Raw genomic sequence first — 21,706 nt, forward strand, 5'->3', positions numbered from 1 at the left:
CTGCAATATATTGTCCTCCGAGACATAGTATAAGCAAAGATGAATTCGCACACTTTTTCTCATCTCTTGGTAGTAGATTCATTGCAGCTGGAGATTATAATGCCAAACACACCTTCTGGGGATCTAGACTTATTACACCCAGAGGTAGACAGCTTTTAAACTCCATTTCGTCCGCTAAACTGGACGTGTTATCTACTGGTCAGCCTACTTACTGGCCTTCAGACCTGCAAAAACGTCCTGACTTAATTGACTTTGCGGTAACAAAGAATATTAAGAGGGAACAAATGTCCGTGGTACCCTCGTTTGACTTGTCGTCAGACCATTCCCCAACTATAATAACATTAAATGATGTTCAACTCGCAACTTCCCCGGATTATCTACCAAATAAATATACAAACTGGATGAAGTACAAAAAATATGTCAGTACACATGTGAATTCTAACACTCCTCTAAAGTCCGGAGAAGAAATTGACAATGCAGTTAAAATATTTACTTCGATAGTCAACACCGCTGTCAATGTTGCCACTCCCACTAAATTTTCAAAACTAGAAAATAATTCCCATAATCCATCGACCATTCGAAAACTCGTGTCTGATAAAAGGAAGGCCAGAAGAGAATGGCAGAAGCACCGATCACCTAGGTTTCGGGAAAAACTAAAAGAATGTGAAAAACTCTTACAACAAGCACTCAGATTAAATGAAGAGCGAAACCTAAAAATATTCCTAAATAACCTGGATCCCACAGAGAGAACTGACTACAGCTTATGGAAAGCCACAAAAAACTTGAGAAGACCTATCGCCCACGAATCTCCAATTCGCCTAGAAAATGGGACTTGGGCAAGATCTACAGAAGAAAAAGTAAACGCATTTGCCGAACATCTTGAATCTGTATTTACCCCAAATCCCGGACCATCGACAGTTGTTCAACCTTTAATTGACGACATTGTTCCGAATCCAATACGATTTTCTCTAAAAGAAATCGAAAGTTCTATAGCCTCGATAAAACTAAAAAAATCCCCGGGTAAAGATAGAATTACTCCAAACATGCTCAAGAAATTACCAACACCGGCCGTTAAATTATTGTTATTTATATTTAACAGCATTCTTCGAGTAGGGTACTTCCCGTCTGTATGGAAAGAATCTGAAATAGTAATGATTCCGAAACCTGGAAAAGATCCAACGCAGGTAAAATCGTATAGACCCATCAGTCTTCTATCTATACTCTCAAAGCTGTTCGAAACAACTTTACTAAGGAAGTTAACTCCCCATATTACAAATAGCAGTATTATCCCCGACCACCAATTCGGCTTCCGTAAGAACCACAGTACTATTGAGCAAGTGCACCGCATAGTCACAAACATTAGAATGGCATTCGAAAGGAAGGAGTACTGCTCGGCGCTATTTATAGACATTTCCCAAGCGTTTGACAGAGTCTGGCATCTTGGAATTCTATACAAAATTTGTGAAACTCTACCTAAAAACACTCATAAACTTTTTTGTAGTTATTTGTCAAATCGTACGTTTGTTGTTAAATCGAAAGACATACTTTCAAATTCGAGAAAAATATTGGCTGGCGTCCCACAGGGTAGTATCTTAGGACCAATTCTGTACGTGTTATTTACTGCCGATATGCCCACAACCAATGAAACTCTAACCTCAACGTTTGCTGATGATACTGCTTTCATTAGCATACACAAGGATCCTCTGATTGCGTCGGAAAAACTACAATACCATGTATATCTTCTCGAAAATTGGCTGACAAAATGGAGAATATCGGTAAATGCCAGCAAGTGCATACATGTTACTTTTGCTCTAAGACGTGAACTTTGCCCCACGATAAAAATCTTTAATACTCAAGTTCCACAGAAAGATACCGTAAAATATCTCGGAATGCACCTGGACCGAAGACTTACATGGAAGCAACACATCGATGCAAAAATCACACAAATTAAACTAAAAAAGGCCAATCTTGAGTGGTTAATTGGTATACGTTCTTCTATTAAATTAGAATATAAAGTCCTATTATATAAGACTATAATAAAGCCAATTTGGACGTATGGCATACAGCTCTGGGGTACAGCTAGTGCCTCTAACGTAAGTAAACTACAAAGAAGACAGTCGAATATTCTTCGATCTATTACAGGTGCACCATGGTACATAAGGAACGCAAACATCCACAAGGACCTAAATATACTTACTGTTGAAGAAGAAATAAAGAAGCTTTGCCGCAGGTACTTAAACAAACTATCCGAGCACCCAAATAACTTGGCCCGCCAACTCCTACTATTCGGAGGCCACGATAGACTGCGCAGACGTGACACTCTTTCTATCATATAGTTTATTTTTTTTGTCTTACGCTCTCATTATTTTCAGCTCTTGTCTGGCCAATTGAACGTCGCCCACTTTTATACTTCTACAGGTAGTAGTATGCTAAATTGGAAGCTGCTTCTGTGAAGAAATCGAAAAGACTATTACTGTAGTCCGCGGGAAGATTAGTGAAGAAATCGATAAGACTATTACTGTAGTCCGCGGGATGATTAGATATAACTGTATCTAAACAAAGCAACATTATATCCGTAAGACTATTTCTGTAGTCCGCGATTCACTTAGATATATCTGTATCTAAACTAATCTTAACTACCTATCCAATCAATTCACGGATATAACTGTATCCACAAGCCCACAAAATAACACACATCTATATTATAAAAAAAAACAATAATAATTAAAGCATGAAAAAAATATGGGGTGATTGTATTGACAACCACCCTATAAAAATATTAGTATATAAGATATGAAACCTTATTGTTATTTTCATTAAATATATGAAAGATTCAATAAATTAAACAATTAAACAAAAAAAAAAAAAAAAAAATTGTTTGATGTGCCTGGGGTCTTGACAGCCAGCCTAACGGCTGATATCGTTTTTTTGTTCTTCTGGTTTCTCTTTCGGTTTTGTTGTCATCTTTTGTTTACTCGGAGATTTGTGAACCAAAGTACACTTTGATTTGGGCTCAATTTTTGTTGATTCGGCTCGCAAATCTGTTGACTTTTCTAGCGCAAGAAGAAGAGACAGATGCGAACAGAAAATAGTAGGTATGCGATTAGATAAAGTTTGTTTAAACGATTTAAGGTTGGATCTTAGCCCTGGAAGAACTGCATCTTTTGGTGGTAATTGAATGCCATAAACGTTTGTTAAATAGCAGCTTTTGAGGGCTATATTAAACAATGAGTCCGGAATTCTCTCCGGAGGTACTTGGCGGCTAATTAGGATTTTTTATTAGAAGAGCTTCAGAAAGACTTCTATCATAGAAGAGAAGTTCCCAAAGGATATATTAAAAGTGAATTAATGTTTTTTTTTTTTTAAACTCAATCAACGTGAATTTTTTTTAAATTTTAATGGTTAATCGACATGGATTTTTTAAAGGAGGTCCGAGCCAAAAATTAGCCAACTTGGATTTTTGGGAATTTTTCACAAAATTTAGAAAGATCTAAAAAAAAGGCTAATGTGCATTGTGTTTAAGAGATTTTTAGGCGATTTAAGGAGCTAATAAGCTGGGAATTTTAAGTGATTTTTTGAAAGCGCCCTGACTGGCAATCGACTTGGATTTTTAAAGATTTTTTGGAGGCCTCTATGAGCCTAATCGTTCACGTTTTTTAAGTTGTAAAGGAAACCCCCAAAAATGTTCATTTACATTGATTGTCTAAAGATTTTAAAAAGCTCCCAAAAAGGCTAACCGACGTGGATTTTTTAAATATATTTGAAGGTCCCAAAGAGGTTCCGAAACTTGGATTTTTTAAAGATTTTTGGGGGTTCTAAAGAAGTTCCGAAACGTGTATTTTTTAAGATTTTTTGAAATTCCAAAGAAGTTCCAAAACGTGGGTTTAAAAAAATGGAGATCCCAAAGAGGTTCCAAAACATGGATTTTTTAAAGATTTTTGGAAGTCCCAAAGAGGTTTTAAAACGGGTATTTTTTAAAGATTTTTTGGAGGTCCCAAAGAGGTTTCAAAACGTGTATTTTTTAAAGATTTTTTGGAGGTTCAATAACTTAAACGTTTTAAAGATTTTTGGAGGTCCCAAAGAGATTTCAAAACGTGTATTTTTCAAGATTTGTTGGAGGTCCCAAAGAGGTCCCAAAGAGGTCCCAAAGAGGTTCAATAACTTGACTTTTTTAAAAATACTTGGAGGTCCCAAAGAGGTTTAAAAAAGTGTTTTCAAAGATTTTTTGGAGATCCCAATGGTTCAAAAACCTGTATTTTTTAAAGAATTTTTAGATGTCCCAAAGAAGTTCCAAACCGTGAATTTTTAAAGTGTTTTTAGAGGTCCCGAAGAGGTACAAAAAAGTGGATGATTTAAAAGGTTTTTGGGGATCCCAAACGGGTTAAAAAAATTGAATTTTTGGAAGGCACAAAAAGGTGTATTTTGTGTGTATTTTTTGAAGATTTTTTGAAGGTTCCAAAGAAATTCCAAAACGTGGATTTTTTTAAAGATTTTTTTGGAGTTCTAAAGAAGTTCCAAAACCTGGATTTTTTTAAAGATTTTTTGGAGATCCTAAAGAAGTTCCAAAATGTGGGTAAAAAAAATGGAGGTCCCAAAAAGGTTCCAAACGTGAATATTTAAAGTGTTTTTGGAGGTGCCAAAACGAGGTTTCAAAACGTGTGATGGGGTCCCAAAGTGGTTTTTAAAGATTTTTGAAAAGTGGAGTTTTATAAGGGTTTTTTGGTGGTCCCAAACGGGTTAAAAAATTGAATTTTAGCAAGACAAAAAAACCTAGATTTTTTAAAGAATTTTTGGAAGTCCCAAAGAGGTTTCCACACTCGGATTTATTAACGATTTTTTGGAGGTCACAGACAGGTTCAAAAATTGGATTTTCGAAGGCCCAAATTTGGTTTCGGTTTTCTCCGATGAGAAAACATTCGCTGTCCAGCAGTTTGTAAACAAACAAAATGATCGGTTTTAGCTGCAAAAGAGGTCAGCTGAAAATGTGCACCTTCGGTTGGCCACCAGAACTCAAGCGCCAGCCATGGTGATGGTGTGGGCCGCCATAACAGACGATAGGTTGCTCTCCGCTCGTGGTAATCGACCGTGACATCAGAATAAATGCCGAATATTATCGCAAAAATATTCTGGAGGGTGTAAAGCCTTGGATACGCAAACATTTTGGCCCCAGACCTTGGACATTCCAACAGGACTCAGCACCATCGCACTCAGCACGCGCCACCCATGAAAGATTACAAAATGAGGTTCCTCGCTTCATTTCCAGTGCACAATGGCTAACAAAATATCCGGATACCAATCCGTTGGACTATTGTGTCTGGAGTATTTTGAAAAACAAGGTTGGCACTAAAAAATACAAAAGTGTCGATCACCTCAAGCAAGCGCTTCACTGGGAATGGGCCAAAATACCGCAGAGCATTATTCTAAAATGTGATGCTATTTATGACAATTTTTTGCTTTCGTTCAATAAAATTTAAAAAAAATGTAAAAATTATGGCGTTTGACTTTGTTGCATTTTTTATCTCACCCTGTATATAGGCTAGGCTCAGTTATTCATATTTTTACGGTAATAGCCACAATATTAAATATTTTGGCATTGAAGGTTTATAACTTTGTTGCATTTTTTATAATATGTATAAGATCCTCTCACAAGGATATTCATTTTTCATTCAAGTTATAAACTTTACTAATTTACTCAACCTCCAAACGGTTTACCTGGAATTCAAGTTATCCAATTTTTACTATTGTTTGATAATAACCGCAATTGTAGGTGAAAAAGTTTTCTTTAATAAAAGCACTTCCGAAAATACAGAATATTCTCACTACCCTTATTACAAGTTTTAAATTAAAATGTGAAGTTTTGAATATCAACAAACCTGAATACACAACTTCTTTGTTTTAAGCCTTTCCATGTGAAGACCACAACAAAAGTCTTTACAGTTTTAGCCTTATTTTAGTTTGTATCACTTTTTTTTGTTAAAAAAAAACAGGTAAATAAAATGTTTGGTTTAAGGGCTCCAACAAGAAAAAAATGTGAAAACTTGTTTTTGTTTCAAAATCTTCTGCTAACCTCTTTCTAATTCTTTTTTATTTCATCTTTTTCTTTGTCTTCTGGTTTTGAGAAGTGTTGTATCAGTTTTTGTTTTAAGATCCAAACTGGCCAGTTCGTTTGAAAATCAGTTTGGGTGTGTGAGTGAGTGTGTGTGTGTCTACAATGCTACCAGTGATGATCTAAGTGTGTTCTGTACGTAATTTCTTCGTTCAAACTTGTTGATATTTTTATGGCCCAACAGCAGCAGCAGAACCACAACAACGCATCAAATTTTATGAGAATTGTCTTGAAATTTGAAAAATGTTATAAATAATCTAAAATAATATGTTATTTTCAATATTTTAGACAGACGATATTAGTCATATGTAAATTATTAACTTTGGAACAACAAGAAAACTAATCGAAGTATAGAGAGAGATATAAGGAAAATATTTTTTGGTGAAGACCCCAAAGGGGCAATAATAGCGAGTTTTCTAAGATTTTTTAGAGACAACAAAAAGGCTTACCAACCGATTTTTGAAGGTCCAAAATGGTTATCAAACGTGGAGTTTTTAAAGCTTTTCAAAAGGCCCAAGGGGATAAATTTTCCTCTTTTGAGTGGCTCAAAAAAGAAACGTTCATTATCGAACGATCTTTATAGTATTTTAAAATGCCACGACCAGAGCAATAAACTTAGATTTTCGAAGGATCTTTAGTTGGTCCAAAAAGGACAATAAACCTTCTTTTTTTAAAGATTTTTTTTAGAGGACGCGAAGAGGACAACTTAGATTTTTTTTTAAAGAGAACTACGACCGTGGACTTTTTAACGACAATTTAACAAAATGTAATCTCATGGAAAAAAGAATTAAAGAATTCTTGAAGGACCCAAACAGGACAATGGATGTGGATTTGTTAAAGGACTTTTGAGGGACCCAACGAGTCAATAAATGTGGCTCCAAAGAGAACAAATAACGGGAATTCGTTTAATATGTACTGGATTTTTGGATTAAAAACAATAATTTTAAATATTTTTAGGAGACCCAGAGGGTAATTTTTTAATTTTTTGGGAAGCCCCCAGGGATTTTTTAAGAGGCCCAAAGACGACATTTAACTTGAAATTTTTCAAAAATTTTTAGTATGCCCCATAGTGGGAAAGTCTCGAAGATTTTCCTAATATTTTTGGGGACCTCAAAAAGGACAAATATCGGGTGTTTTCAATGTTTTTAGGAGGCTTCAATTTTTTCCCACATTTCTAGGATGCTCCATAGAAGGCAAATATCAAAAATGTTCTCCATATTTTAAGTGTTCAAAGCAGCAATATGATTTTTTAATATTTCAGGAGGCTCCAAATACGACCAATATCATGGATTTTGTTCATATTATAAGAGGCCTCAAAAAGGACAAATATCTATGGTTTTTTAATATTTTTAGGATTATTTAGATTATAGGAGGCCACAAAAGGGGACAATCAGCCCGGGTTTTGTCATATTTTCATGATACATTTCGATAATTTTTATATATTTTAAGAGCCCTTAAAAACACGAATATAGAACATTTTTTCAATTTTTAAGGAGGCATCAAAGAGGACAAGTGTCAAAGATTTTTTTTAAATATTTGAAAGATTTTTAAAAGACTTGAAAAAAGCCATAAACGTGGATTTTTGGAAGGCTCCATAGAGATACTATAGTTTTTTTAATTTTAATTTTTTGGAGGTTAGAAGTTGGATTTTCTAAATAATTTTTGAAGGAACGAAAGATTTATGAATGATTTTGGAGACACAAGAAAAATATTGTTGAGGGGTTTTATATATTTTTAGGATACCCTTCAGTAGATTGCGTGGAGTTTTTAAAGATTTTTAGAAGGTCTAGGATATGACAAATATTGAGAATTGTTCAATATTTGTTTGAAGGCCACTAAGAGGAAATGTTTTGTGGACTTTTTAAAAATTCTTATGAGAACAAAATACAGAGGATTTTCTTCACATGTTTAGGAGGGCCAAGAGGACATTTAACGTGGAGACCCAAATAATACAAATATCGAAAATGTTTTAACATTTAAGAAGTTTTTTAATTTTACGAGGACTTAAATAGGACAAATTTTAGACCGAACGATTACAAATATCGAAGACTTTTCAACATTTTTAGAAAGCCCCAAAGAGGACAGTCTTTCATTTTTAAGATGCCCTAAAGAAGACAATATCAAGGACAATAGTCGTGGCTTTTATAAAGATTTTAAGATGCCCCAAAGAGGTCAGTCTTCGTGGATTTTCCAAAGATAAACGTTGATTTTGAAAAGATAGACAAGAAAAATGCCGAGGATTTTCTGCCATATTTTCAAAGCCTTAAAAGAGGACTAATTCTCTGGAATATTCAATATTTTAAAGAGACCTAAAAGAGGACAAATTTCTAGAGATTATTAGGAGGCCTCAAAGGAACAATCTTTAGAGCCCTAAACGCGAGAATTTTTTATATTTTTGGGGAGATTATTTCCATATTTTTCGGATTCCTCAATGTGAGCAAATAATTGGGTTTTTTTATAGATTTGTGGAAAGACAATCATCGTTGATTTTATATAGATTTTAGGATGCCCAAAAGAGGACAGCCTTCGAGGATTTTTAAAAGATAAGACGTTGATTTTGTAAAGATAGACAATAAACACCAAGGATTTTCTGCCATATTTTTAAAGCCTTAAAAGAGGACAAATTCCCTGGATTATTCAATATTTTAAAAAGACCAAAAAGAGGACAAATTTCTAGACATTATTAGGAGGCCTCAAAGGAATAATCTTTAGAGTCCTTAAATCGTGAATTTTTTAATACTTTAGTGGAGATCTTTTCCATATTTTTTGGATGCTTCAAAGTGAGCAAATAATTGGGATATTTTTATAGATTTTTGAAACGCTCGAATTTTAAAATTGAAAAATTGCACTAATTTTCATTTCAAAATCCTCTTTAGATTCCCAATATTTGCATTCCCACATACCTACAAATTTATTTATTATCAATAATATTTTTTATCAACGTTTGCAGGCTTTGAACCAAGCCTTTGCATCTCACTGCATCTGTTGCCATATTTTTGCTAGTTTGTAAAACGTATTTAATTCAGGCGATTGCTTCTTTGGCTTTGATTTTTCATATCTTTTTGGTGCTCTCTTTACTATCTGCTGCCTGGGTTTGTGGGTTTTTTTACACATGTGCATACATTTTTTTTGGGTTAAGGATGACAATTCCTTTGTTTGGCCATTGAAAAAGGCACACCGTGTTTTCCGCTTTTTTTTGGAAATTTTCACAAAATCCATTCAGTTCTTTCCGTTTTTGTTCAAAATTTGCTTTTTGTTATTGTTGTCATCATTTTTTTTTATTCGGTTCAGCATGTTTGCCTTAAAGTTTATTGAACACAATGGTCCTGCTGTTATATCCCTCGAACTTGTTTGTGTTTGGCCTGGCTTAGTTGGTGCACTTGGGTGGGTGTGTGCGATTTTACAAAGGTTTGAAAGGGAAAGGTCTTGTTGTTGGTTTGCTGCACCATATGCACGGTCTGAATGTGTATGCATGTATGTCAAGTGTGGGAGAAACAACAATGAAAATTGATTACAAGGTCGAAAGTGCATCATATTGTATTGAATGAATGAATGAGGGAAGGATGAATAAAGCGTTGTGGTTTATCAATGGAAACAGGTTTCGATTTCCATTATTTGTTTTAAATTTAGTTGAAAATTTATTTCACAACTTTTTCAATGCATATTTGAGAAGGCATACGATCGGGGGGAGTCGAATTGACGAATTGAAGGGAATTGAAGAGAACTTCTATAGACGAATCGAAGGGAGTCTATAAACGAATCGAAGGGAGTCTCTATAGCCGAATCGAAGGGAGTCTCTATAGACGAGCCGAAGAGAGTCTCTATATACGAGCCGTAGAGAGTCTCTGTATGCGAGCCAAAGAGAGTCTCTTTATGCGAGCCGAAGAGAGTCTCTATACGAGCCGAAGGAAACATCTATAGACGAATCAAAGCGAATCTCAATTGATGAGTAGGAGGGAGTCTTTACTGTCGATTTAGAGGAAGTCTCCATGGACGAGTGTAAAAAGTCCCAAAAAGACAGAATACGTTTTTTATAGATTTTTAGGAGACCCAAAAATGACAACTATTCAGAATGTTTCCATATTTTTAGGTGACCTTAAAGAGGAGAAACATCGAAAATTGTATTCAATATTTTGTGGAGGTCTCAGAGAGCACAAATATCTAGGATTTTTTTCAAAATTTCTTAAAGGGCTGAAGGAGGACAAGAATCCAAATATTTTCAATATTTTCGGTGAAACAAAGAGGACAAATATCGAGGATTTTTCCATTATTTTAAGGGGGCAGCAAAAATTATAAATTTTTCAAAAATTTATGTGTTTGATTTCTCTTTCGAGACGAGCTTAATGATCTGAAATTTGCAGTGAAAAGGAAAGCCAGATAGACACTATCACACACTCACCACTATGCGACGCGTTTCGCCGTTGGTTACGCGGCTCATCAGGCATATTTGGTGTGGATGATGGCTTACAAGGGCCGTTCTCTGGAAAGTAGTATATATTTCGAACTTATTGCAAATTAGCATATGCGAATTATACACTAGAAACTCTCCAGGTTCGACTCTAGTTCTATTGGCAGATCTTTTCTGGAGAGTTTCTAGTGTATAATTCGCATATGCTAATTTGCAATAAGTTCGAAATATATACTACTTTCCAGAGAACGGCCCTTGTAAGCCATCATCCACACCAAATATGCCTGATGAGCCGCGTAACCAACGGCGAAACGCGTCGCATAGTGGTGAGTGTGTGATAGTGTCTATCTGGCTTTCCTTTTCACTGCAAATTTCAGATCATTAAGCTCGTCTCGAAAGAGAAATCAAACACATAAATCATAAAACATATGATCTTCGCTTTAATAAGGCAAAACTCAAAAATTTTAAATTTTTTAGTGGCTTCAAAAAGGCCTTTAGGAGGCCCTAAATAGGACATTTTTTTAACATTTTCCGGAGCTCCCAAAGAAGGCAAATATTGAGGGTTTGTGCAATATATTTAGGAGACCAAAAGAAGGTCCATTATCGAGAATTTGTCCAATTCTTTTTCAATAAACTTGATGGCTCCAAAAAAGGCGAATGTTCCCAATATTTTTAGAAAGATCCCGAGGGTACAAATATCAACGATTTTTTTTTTTCAATATTTTCAGGAAATGTGTCGAGAATTGTTCAATATTTTTAGAAGTCGCTAAAAGGAACACAATTTGAGATTTTTTTTTTTTTTTTTTTTCAATTTGTACAAAACTTAGATCTCCACATAAATCTATGATTTTTTTCAATACTTTTTAGGAGGCTCCAAAAGGAACAAATGTCAAGGATTTTTTGAAGATTTTTTTGGATGCTTCAAATAGAACGCATGAAGAGAATTTTCCTCATATTTTTTGTGGTCCCAAAAGGGGACAATTACGGAGGATATTTTAAAGATCAAAGAAGAGTAATATCCGGGATTATTGAATCTTTTTATGACTCCTTTAGAGGACAAAGATCATCAATGGGAACGTCAATATGAAGATCCTAAATGGGAGACAAGGATTTCTCCAAAATTTTTATGGAGCACCAAAGAGTACAGAAATCGATTTTTCGACATTTTGACGAGCCTCTAAAGGGAACAAATTTCGAGGGTTTTTTTTAAGATTATGGGAAGGCTCTAAAAAGTACAGTCGAGTTTACTTTGGGAGACAAGGATTTCTCCAATATTTTTATGGAGCACCAAAGAGTACAGAAATCGAGTTTTTATTTAAAATTTTTAAGAGACCCTAAGGAGGACAAGCAGGGAGGATTTTTTCGACATTTTGACGAGCCTCCAAAGGGATCAAATTTCGAAGGTTTATTTAAGATGATGGGAAGGCTCTAAAAAGTACACGAGAGTTTGTTTTTTAAACATTTTTAGGAGGCCAAGAAGAAGACTAGAAAAGACCCCAAATATCGAAAAAAATGTTCAATATTTTGGGTGATCCCAAAAGGTGACAAACATCGTGGATTTATAACAGACTTTTAAAAGGGCTTCAAACAGGACAAATGTCTACGATTTTCGAATATTTGTATAAGGACCAACGAGGACAAATAACAGGGATTTTTTCAATATTTTAATTTTTATATTAGAAGAACAACTATTGAAAATTTTTCAACTATTTTAAGAGATGGCCAGCGCTTGAGTTCTGGTGGTCAACCGAAGGTCCACATTTTCGGCTGACCTCTTTGGCAAGTAAACACGATCATTTTGTTTGTTTACAAACTGCTGGACAACGAATGTTTTCTCATCGGAGAAAACCAAATTCGGCAGTTCACTTTCGGCCAAGCGAAGCAACTCCTTAGCTCTTTTGAGTCTATTTTTTTCTGTTGCGGTGTAAGTTCTTACATTTTTTGGAATTTTAATGGCTTTATCCAGAGCTCATTTTTCAATATTTGCCGAATGGAATATTGCGATATGTTCAGCTCACGAGCCATTTTTCGGCCACTGCGACGCGGGTTTCGGTCAAGTCGCATCTTTACTTTTCGAACCATTTCTGCTGATGTTGCTGTTTTCTTCCGTCCACTTCCTTGACGTCGGGCTACGCTACGAGACACAAAAGATTTATTCACATTTAAATGCTGGAGTGCTCTAACGATAGCCACTTGTGGTTTTCCAGCCATATCACGCTTGAATGGCATCACGAATAATTTTTTTTTTTGGAAAATTCTCAACAAAATGCTTTTGTACGCTGGTAAAACAAATAATGTCACTGGAATAATTTTAAAAGCTGTCGGACGAGTGGCTTGGAAATGATAGCAGTTTGAAGTTGGTTGCAGTTTTTTCATCTCACCCTGTATTTTGGATATCATAAAGAATACAAATATACATACAGGACTTTTTAAGATGACCAAAGAGGACAATAAACTAGGATTTTCGAACATTCACAGGAGGCCACAGAAAGGACAATTAACGCAGAGTTTCGAAGAAGTTTAGGAGGCTCCAAGCAATTCATAAAAATTGGATTTTTTGAGACTTCAAGGAGGACAATCAATGTAAATTATATTTAATATTGTTTGAAGATCCCCAGTAGGATAATAAACGCAAAATTTTATAGATTTTAATAATATCAAAAAAAAAAAACAAAAAATGTAAAAGACTCCAATACAATAGGAGGCCTAAGCAACAAAAAACAATTTTTCAAGATTTTTTAGGGGATCCAAAGAGGACAAGTGTTTCCATTTAAAGTTCTTAAAATCCGATTTTTTTTAATATTTTATGGTAATTTTAGATAAAATATTTTGAATAAAAAAGTGTATTATTTTATTTCAATCACTAAAGACAATAATATAATTGTTCATATAATTTAGTACCAAAAATATTATAAAATGCATAAACTAATGGTCTATGCAGCCTATGCTTTGATTTCCCCCATATTAATATTATATTCACTATAATAATATCAATAAATAAACAAATAAAAAAAATATAATAAAAATTTACTAACCTTTATTATTCCAATTTCCTCCGAAACAACCCGTTTGATTCACCACAAATTCGTTCCTTTTGATTTACCCCTTACAAGGGGTTGCTGGCTCTTATTTGTTGTTTTTATTGCACTCTAGAGATTATTTTCTGTAACACTTTTATTGTTGATATTTTCACATATACATATGTATAAACATAAATTGTAATGGATGGATGGATGTAAGAAGTTGTATTTTCGTTTTCACGATAAAAAAGGAACTCAAACAAAACACGATTTCGAAAACCAAATTCGTATAAAAAATATCGGTGATGTAAACACACACGGATTTTGGGTGGGCGGATTTTTTTTTTTTTTGCAATTTTTTAAATTTTTTTGATGTTCTTTGATGTAGGTTACGACGTCAGTCGGATGCTGCACAGGAAATCCTGCTGCTATAGCTGGCTGCAGCCGGCTCTCTTTGCAAATGTGAGACTTTAAAAGTTCTCTGTTTTGTTGTGGGCTTTTACAGCAAAACTTTTGGGAACTAAAAGGGGGAAGGTTGACATTTAAATATGTTTTAATTTTTATTTTTTTTTTAATTCATTTTTAATTTGTTGGCAATTGATATCAGTTGGAGCTTTTTTTGAGTAATAAACCCTTTTGTAGATAACAGTTATGATATTTGGTTTAGGTTATGTAGCTAAACCCCTGGGGCCTACACAGAAATATCAGTTTTAAGGCAAAAAAAGATATTCTCTCCTCGGGCAACCTTAAATTCCTAAATTCACTGCAAATTTCAGATAGTAAACATTTTTCGAAAAAAAATAACGCCATTTTAAATTGTTGCTTCATGTCTGTAGTATCGAAAACAAAGAAGTATCCTTGAATACAACCCCCAATACCAGTTTTCAATACTTGAATTCCTTAAAACAACATACATTTCTTATGCGGGTGCCGTGTTCTAAAATGGCCAGACATACCTTTTTCTTCCAAGCGTTTTTTGAAAATGAGAATGAAAAGATCATTGAAAATGCTTTTAGATCACGTACCTATGTTTTTCAAGCTTTTGGACCTACTGGCAATAATCGGTTTCAAAATATCAGCTCTCGCCAGCGTCCCAGAAGTAAAATTGTTTTGGGCCCGGTAACCAGGAACAAATAGGCGCACGTCTATTAACTCTGCATTTTTGTAGTGGGCTCCAAATATGCTTCTAGATTACTCTCCTACTTTTTTTTCAATAATAATTTCCCAATCCCATAAAAAATAATTTTTAAATAGAAATTTGAAATGCAATTTCGGAAAGAGGATCAAAAATGCTTCTAGACCGAGGTATTAGATATTACAATACTATATTGGCTTGCCAACAAGAATCGATTTTAATTTTGTATTTATTGGCCGAGAATACGGAACGAAATTAGTCTAAGGTCAATGCCCAGGTACAGCCAGATGTCCCTCAATGAGTCACCACTTTGGCAAAGATCATTAAAAATGCCTCTCGCCCACATGCCTAGATATGACAAAAATATGTTCCAATTTTTGCCAATTATTACTTTGAAAGTGCAATTTTTTTTTGGGTTGGCGTCAAATTCGCAGAGAATGCCAGACACCTTCAGGAATATATTTTTGGTGTTGTAATCTGCACATATGTTTGGAGCACCTGATTAGATGCCAAATCCAAAAATGTAAATTAAATGTAAATTTTGTTGGGTTGGCGAGTCTTAAGTCCACAATCTCGGAAAGGAAGCCTCTCATCAGAAAAGAAAATAACATTGAAATAAGGACTTAAAATATAGTTGAAGTCAGGACTTTCTAGATTGTTTCTGTCTTGAAATAAGGATTTTACAGATACAGGTACCTCTCAGGCAGTGCCAAGTCTATTCATTTTATCCGCATTTAAGTTTTGAGTAATATTTCAATACACAAAACTTCTCAAAATCCACTATATTTCTGTGCGACAGCTTGGCCAGGAATATACCTATTTTTTTGCAATTTTTGCCATTATAAATGTTTTGCAAAAGCCTTTTCCTGTCAGGAATGCACACACACCCTCGCATCTGTCTAGAAAATACAATTAAAGCGAAATAATTTCAAAAAATAATTTATCACAAATACCTACGTTCACTTCTCGCCTGCGAGGAAGGCAAATTGGTCTCCTACGTTTCAATTCCCCATCAAATAATTTATCAAAGAACTTGTACCGAATTGTCTTCTACTTTTTGATATACCAGAAATAATTCCTCCCCATCTGCAATATTGTAAAATTAGTCAATTCAAAACCGCAGCTGTTTGTATTAAAACAAGAATGAATTCCTTTGCCTATTCAAAACAAATAAATAATGAATGCATCATCATCATCATCACCGTTAACTACACTCATCAGCAACAACAACAACTCAACGAGAAATATGTAAGTGAAGAGAGAGTTTGTTTGTATATGCCGGGGACTTTGTTATCACAAACCAACAATAACAACAATGACGACTACGACGGCGGATGACAGATGTAGGCATTTCTATTTGTGTTTTTTCTTCATGTTTTGTTTTCTCATAAAGTTATCACCACCAGGCACATTCTTTCGCAAAAGGCGTGAAAGCGTGGGTGGAAGAGTCAAAAAGTGTAACCAAACCCAACAATTGAGTACTATCACTTTAAATTATTTCACTTGAAGGGAATGAAGAAATTCTACTCCTACGATTTCATATGTCTTATGCTATTTCTAAAGAATAATAATTTAACAACAGCCAAAAAACGCTCTGAACCTCAAACGGCAATATAAAACATTGCACTTTCATATATTTTCAGTGTTTGGTTTTGCTTTCATGCAAACTATTGTTGTTGTTTTATTTAATATTCCTTCGCAGCCAAAAAAAAAGAAACATGAAGCAAAGCAGCCGCACACACGCACGCACGCCACTGAATAAGCCAACAGATACTTTTATTGAATTTTCCACTAATAATTTTCCATTTGATTTCCTTTAATTCTTTTGATTTTGCATAACTTTTAAGCAAAACAAATACAATTTTTTCTTTCTTACAAATTCAATCACTTTTTCTATTCATTTTATTCCTCTTTTTTACTTCTTTTATGTATAAAAAATATAATTTATTTTTCACTTTTTTTAGAGATACAGCACAAGCAAGCAAATTGCTATTTTTTCACAATTCACTAATTCGAGAACAGCAACGGCGACAGATGACGACGTCCGTTTACACAACCACCCGCTTTAAATTTCGTCCGTATTCTGAGTAAAAAAGACGAAAACAGTCGTTGTTGTAAACAATGGCAACGCCAGGCAGGTTGGCAACGAAGCAGAGTAGTATTGTTTTCTTTCATTCTCTCTCATTCGCAAAATGTTTTCTCTCAAAATTTTGGTTTTTGTTTTGATTCCCGCTTCGTAAGAGCAACAATTTTATTGTTGTCCAAGTTTAACAGGGTGTTTACAAAGTGTTTGTAATATTATTCTTAACGGCGTTAGAAGTTATGATAGCGGCATTGACGAGATAGTTTTCCTTCTTCTTCTTCATTTTAATGAAGTAACGCTACTTTTATATTTGATTTGTTCCAGAGCCTTTATTTCACATGTCAAAGGTCATGTCGAAATTGGACTAAGCGGATGGACCATTTAAGGCGCCGTCAACATATTAAATTATATGGAACGTACTATCATTTCAAATAAAGATTTATTGCCTTTTTCTATTTTTTTTAATATTCCTATAATTCTCAAAAAAGCACCCTTTAGATTGACAGAAACACACTCTTTTCAATAATCGTTCAATCGAACTAGTTTGTTCGTAAACCACACAACACTAGTTTTCAGGAGATTCTCAACAGCTGTTGCGGCACGTTGCCTCTTCCCACTTTCTATACATTGTTGGTTTTCAGCGTGTTGCCTCTTGCTTGTGAATGGAAACAACTCTCTGAGAAGTATTGTCCGATAGTCGGCAATATCGTCAGATAATATCGATATAAAAACTATCAATCGATATTCCCTTATAAATTATCCATCGATTATTTGCCATCTCTTGTTTTCAAGTGATTCTAGAGATTGTCAAAGGAAAGAGGATTCGTTGGGTTGTGTGGATTGTTGTGAAATTGTTCAATATTGGAAGCGAATAAATCAATATTGGAAATATAAAGCTAATCTAAACTCATTGCAATAGTAAATTTACGGAAATGTTACGTTTAATAAATCCAAAAGCTGTTAAAGCCGCAATTGGTCTCAACAGACAATGGGTTGCGTGTATCAGTCAGTCGGCCACAGTAGGACAGCAAAGCGAGGCAGCCGTTTCTTCTTCCGAACGTATGATTTGAAAATAATGTTAAAAAAGGCAAAATGCATTATTATTTGCCTTAAATATCCTTGTTATTATCTCCCTTTGTTGAGGTTATGTAAACATTGTTGTTTCATCTTCCCTTTGCAGAATTTCGACAGAAACGCATTAAGCTCAATATCAAATCAGACAATGTAGAGGGTCGCCCACTGTATTTGGATGCCCAGGCCACAACACCTTTGGTGAGTATTGAAATATGCCAAGAAGTACGTTACCGTTATTGTTTCTTATAGGATTTTCGTGTTCTGGATTCTATGCTACCTTATTTGACCAACTATTATGGTAATCCACATTCTCGCACCCATGCTTATGGCTGGGAAACAGAACAGGCTGTCGAAAAAGCACGTGAACAGGTTGCTGCCATTATTGGTGCTGAGCCCAAGGAAATCATTTTCACATCTGGTGCCACAGAATCGAATAACATTGCTGTTAAAGGTGTAGCAAGGTAAAGGCAAAACGAAGAAGAAGAAGATGAACATCTCGATAGGGTCTCGTTTGTTACATTTTCTGGCAGTTAAAAAAGGTTCTCTGTCTGCAGTGATGTTATTACTAGGATGTTTGGTATTGAAATCCGTTTAGGATTTTTAACCAAACTAGCTATAGATTGATATTTCGAGTTTTCAAAATGTATTTTAGATCTTGGTTGTACGTCTGTATGTCCGTCTGTTGAAACCACGATAGAGTTCACACTATTGACGATGGAGATTTAAAATTTTGAACAAGCATTGATATTGTTGCTAGGATTGGTATATTTCCTATATAACGTCTTCTCCAGAATTTCGAGATTTTGAAGATATTCAAGTTCTAGTTTTCACATCATAGAGCCCAATCTTACGTCGTTTTTTATTTTTTTTTTTTTTAGATTTTATGGTTCCAAGAAAAAACATGTCATCACAACACAGACCGAACACAAATGCGTTTTGGATTCCTGCCGTGCACTGGAGAACGAAGGCTTTCGCGTAACATATTTGCCTGTTCAAGCAAATGGTATTATCGACATGAAACAACTGGAGGAAGCAATTACACCAGACACCTCATTGGTATCCATAATGACAGTCAACAATGAAATTGGTAAGATTCATCTGGAACTAAATTTTTTTGAAATTAGGTAATTTGGTTTTCCCCTTCAGGTGTAAAACAACCCATTTCTGATATTGGAGCTCTGTGCCGTTCCAAAAAAGTCTTCTTCCACACCGATGCCGCCCAGGCTGTGGGTAAAATACCACTCGATGTCAATTCCATGAACATTGATTTAATGTCAATTTCCGGCCACAAGATCTATGGTCCCAAGGGCGTTGGGGCTTTGTATGTACGCAGACGACCACGTGTACGTTTGGAACCCATTCAAAGTGGTGGTGGCCAAGAAAGAGGTCTGCGTAGTGGTACCGTACCGGCCCCATTGGTCGTGGGCTTGGGTGCAGCCGCTGAATTGGCACAAAAAGAAATGGAATACGATACAAAATGGATAAATTTCCTATCGAAACGTCTGTTGGATCGAATAACAACAGCATTGCCACATGTTATACGTAACGGAGATCCCGAACAAACCTATAATGGTTGTCTAAATCTCTCGTTTGCCTATGTTGAAGGTGAATCATTGTTGATGGCTTTAAAGGATGTAGCTTTATCGTCGGGATCAGCATGTACCTCAGCCTCTTTGGAACCCTCTTATGTATTGCGCGCTATTGGTACCGAGGAAGATTTGGCACACAGTTCAATAAGGTAAGCTTGAATGAGAATCAAGGGCCAGATGACATGGCTGAAACTAGAATCTTGAAATTTTGCACAAGGGTCTGTCTTAGTGCGTAGGCGTGTTATTACGAATAAGAATTTTAGAATTTCGTACTAAAACGGTACGAAACGTACTAAAAAATTCGTTTTTGGAAATTCGAACTTTAAAGTTACGAAAAGTCCTAATATGGTACCATTTGATATTATGTGTACAGATAGAGCTAAAAACTTGAGTATGAGAATCAAGGTTAGAGAGTATGTTTTTGATATATGAAGTTGATTTTGGAAATGTGTACTAAGTGTGCGAACTGTACTAAATGGTACATATTTTGGAACAGTTTGGTTTAGTGTAAACGGATGAAGCTGTAATTTTAAAATTTTGTATTGGGGTCCCTTTTGGTAATAGGTTTGTGATAAAGAGTTGGTTTTGGAAACGTGTACTACAAGTGCACGAAAAGTACTAAATTGTACTATATTTTGTATTTTGTATGGTGTGAACAGACAGTGCTTTAAATCTGAAATTTGTTATTAGGCTGGCTGTTTATGTGTAGCCTGGACAAATGGAGGTGGTTTCGGATAAGAGTACTGTTAATGTTCGAAAAGTACTCACTGGTACCAAATCTATTATTGGTGTAGAGATAAAATTCTGAAATTTGATATTTCGATAACTATTGGTTTCTGAGGTTCAGATTTGGAGTTGGCTTTGTAAATGGATACTATATTTATACTAAAAGTACGAAATAATATTTAATTGAGATGAGATTTAAGATTTAGAGGTGGTTGAGAAATTACGTCCTATTTTTGTACGTAAAGTACTAAATTTGGTATTGGGTGTTGAGATAGGGCTGGAATACTTAAATTTGATATTGAGGTCTCTGTAGGTATTTGAAATTGCGATATGAATGTGGTTTTGGAAGTGTTTCATATATTTGTACAAAAAGTGCCAAATGGTGCTACATTTGATCTTCGTTCAAGGGATAGAGATACTAATCTGAACTTTGATATTTCGATAATTATTGGTTTCTGAAGTTCAGATTTGAAAAAGGGTTCTATAATTGTCCAAAAAGTACTGAATTTGGTATTGGTTGATAAAAAAGGCCTAACGCGAACTGTTGGAACGAATCTATAATTTTAAGGTGAACTTTTCGCTGATTTGGTATTGGTTGATAAAAAAGGCCTAACGCGAACTGTTGGAACGAATCTATAATTTTAAGGTGGACTTTTCGCTGATTTGCGGCTAGTAAAGGAACTACTGATTTTCAATTCTTGTACCCTAAAAATTTCAAAAGTAAGTTTTCAAAAAGGCCAAAAACGTTATTTTAAATTTTATAACAAAAACGTTTTTGGATTTCATTTTCCTCTCGGGTGGCTATGTCGTTGAAAAAACTTTGTTTTTCATGTCTACATATTTCGGAAAAACAAATGCTTTTAGAGGGACCTCGCGCAAGAAGAAGTACCTACGATTCAGAACTAGCCATTTTATTCGATTCCATTGTTCTTACCATTTCCATCCTTTCCCCAACCAGGACTAATTTGAACCCTTTTTTACTAAAAAATATTGATGCTTTTTATTTTCAGATTTGGCATTGGCCGCTTTACAACCATTGAAGAGGTCGACTATACAGCAGACAAGTGTATACAACATGTCGAAAGATTGCGTGAAATGTCTCCGCTGTGGGAAATGGTACAAGAGGGTATTGATTTGAAAAATATCCAATGGTCACAGCATTAATTACCTTTCCATGCCATCATGAAGAAAATTATCTTTGGGATGATTGTTGTTATATACGAAATGACTGCTTTGTATAAACTAAAATATCGATAAATAGTAACACCATTTTGTAGACTTTAGAAATACCTATTATCCGTTTGCCTTTGAAAGGCTCTTACACTTGTTTTCTTTCAAATTTATTATTTTATTAGTTATCTTTATTCTCCCCCTTATTGTAATTTAAAAATATCTTTTAAGCACAGAATATATATTGTATATGCAATAAAAAACGAGATTCAAGACAATATAAAAATTGTATTAAATTTATTTTTATTGGCAAATTGATTGATTCTTCATTTTAAAATGTGCTAAACAAAATGAACGGCCACGAGTCCACCCAATCCATGATGGGGGGCAATAAA

The 21,706-nt window shown here is 34.8% G+C and overlaps 2 protein-coding genes across 3 annotated transcripts in view; one reads left to right on the forward strand and one right to left on the reverse strand.

The window, feature by feature from the left end:
- LOC101894350 (piezo-type mechanosensitive ion channel component) overlaps nt 1-16,844 on the reverse strand; it is a 183,448-nt gene extending 166,604 nt beyond the window's left edge. For both annotated transcript variants that reach the window (XM_059123950.1, XM_059123949.1), the window contains exons 1-2: nt 16,546-16,844; nt 13,550-14,054 (exon numbers count right to left, since the gene is read on the reverse strand). The gene's annotated coding sequence lies outside the window, so the exon portion shown is untranslated. The remainder of the gene's footprint in view (nt 1-13,549; nt 14,055-16,545) is intronic.
- A 667-nt stretch (nt 16,845-17,511) lies between these two features.
- On the forward strand, nt 17,512-21,597 carry LOC101899849 (cysteine desulfurase, mitochondrial). Its single transcript, XM_005179800.4, has 6 exons — nt 17,512-17,811; nt 17,933-18,024; nt 18,076-18,287; nt 18,705-18,913; nt 18,973-19,564; nt 21,152-21,597. Exons 1-6 carry the CDS (start codon nt 17,685-17,687, stop codon nt 21,303-21,305), a joined length of 1,386 nt encoding a protein of 461 aa, XP_005179857.1. The 5' UTR covers nt 17,512-17,684; the 3' UTR covers nt 21,306-21,597.
- The last annotated feature ends 109 nt before the right edge of the window (nt 21,598-21,706 follow it).

Source organism: Musca domestica, unplaced genomic scaffold, assembly GCF_030504385.1.
Source record: "Musca domestica strain aabys unplaced genomic scaffold, Musca_domestica.polishedcontigs.V.1.1 26, whole genome shotgun sequence".
NCBI lineage: Eukaryota > Metazoa > Arthropoda > Insecta > Diptera > Muscidae > Musca > Musca domestica.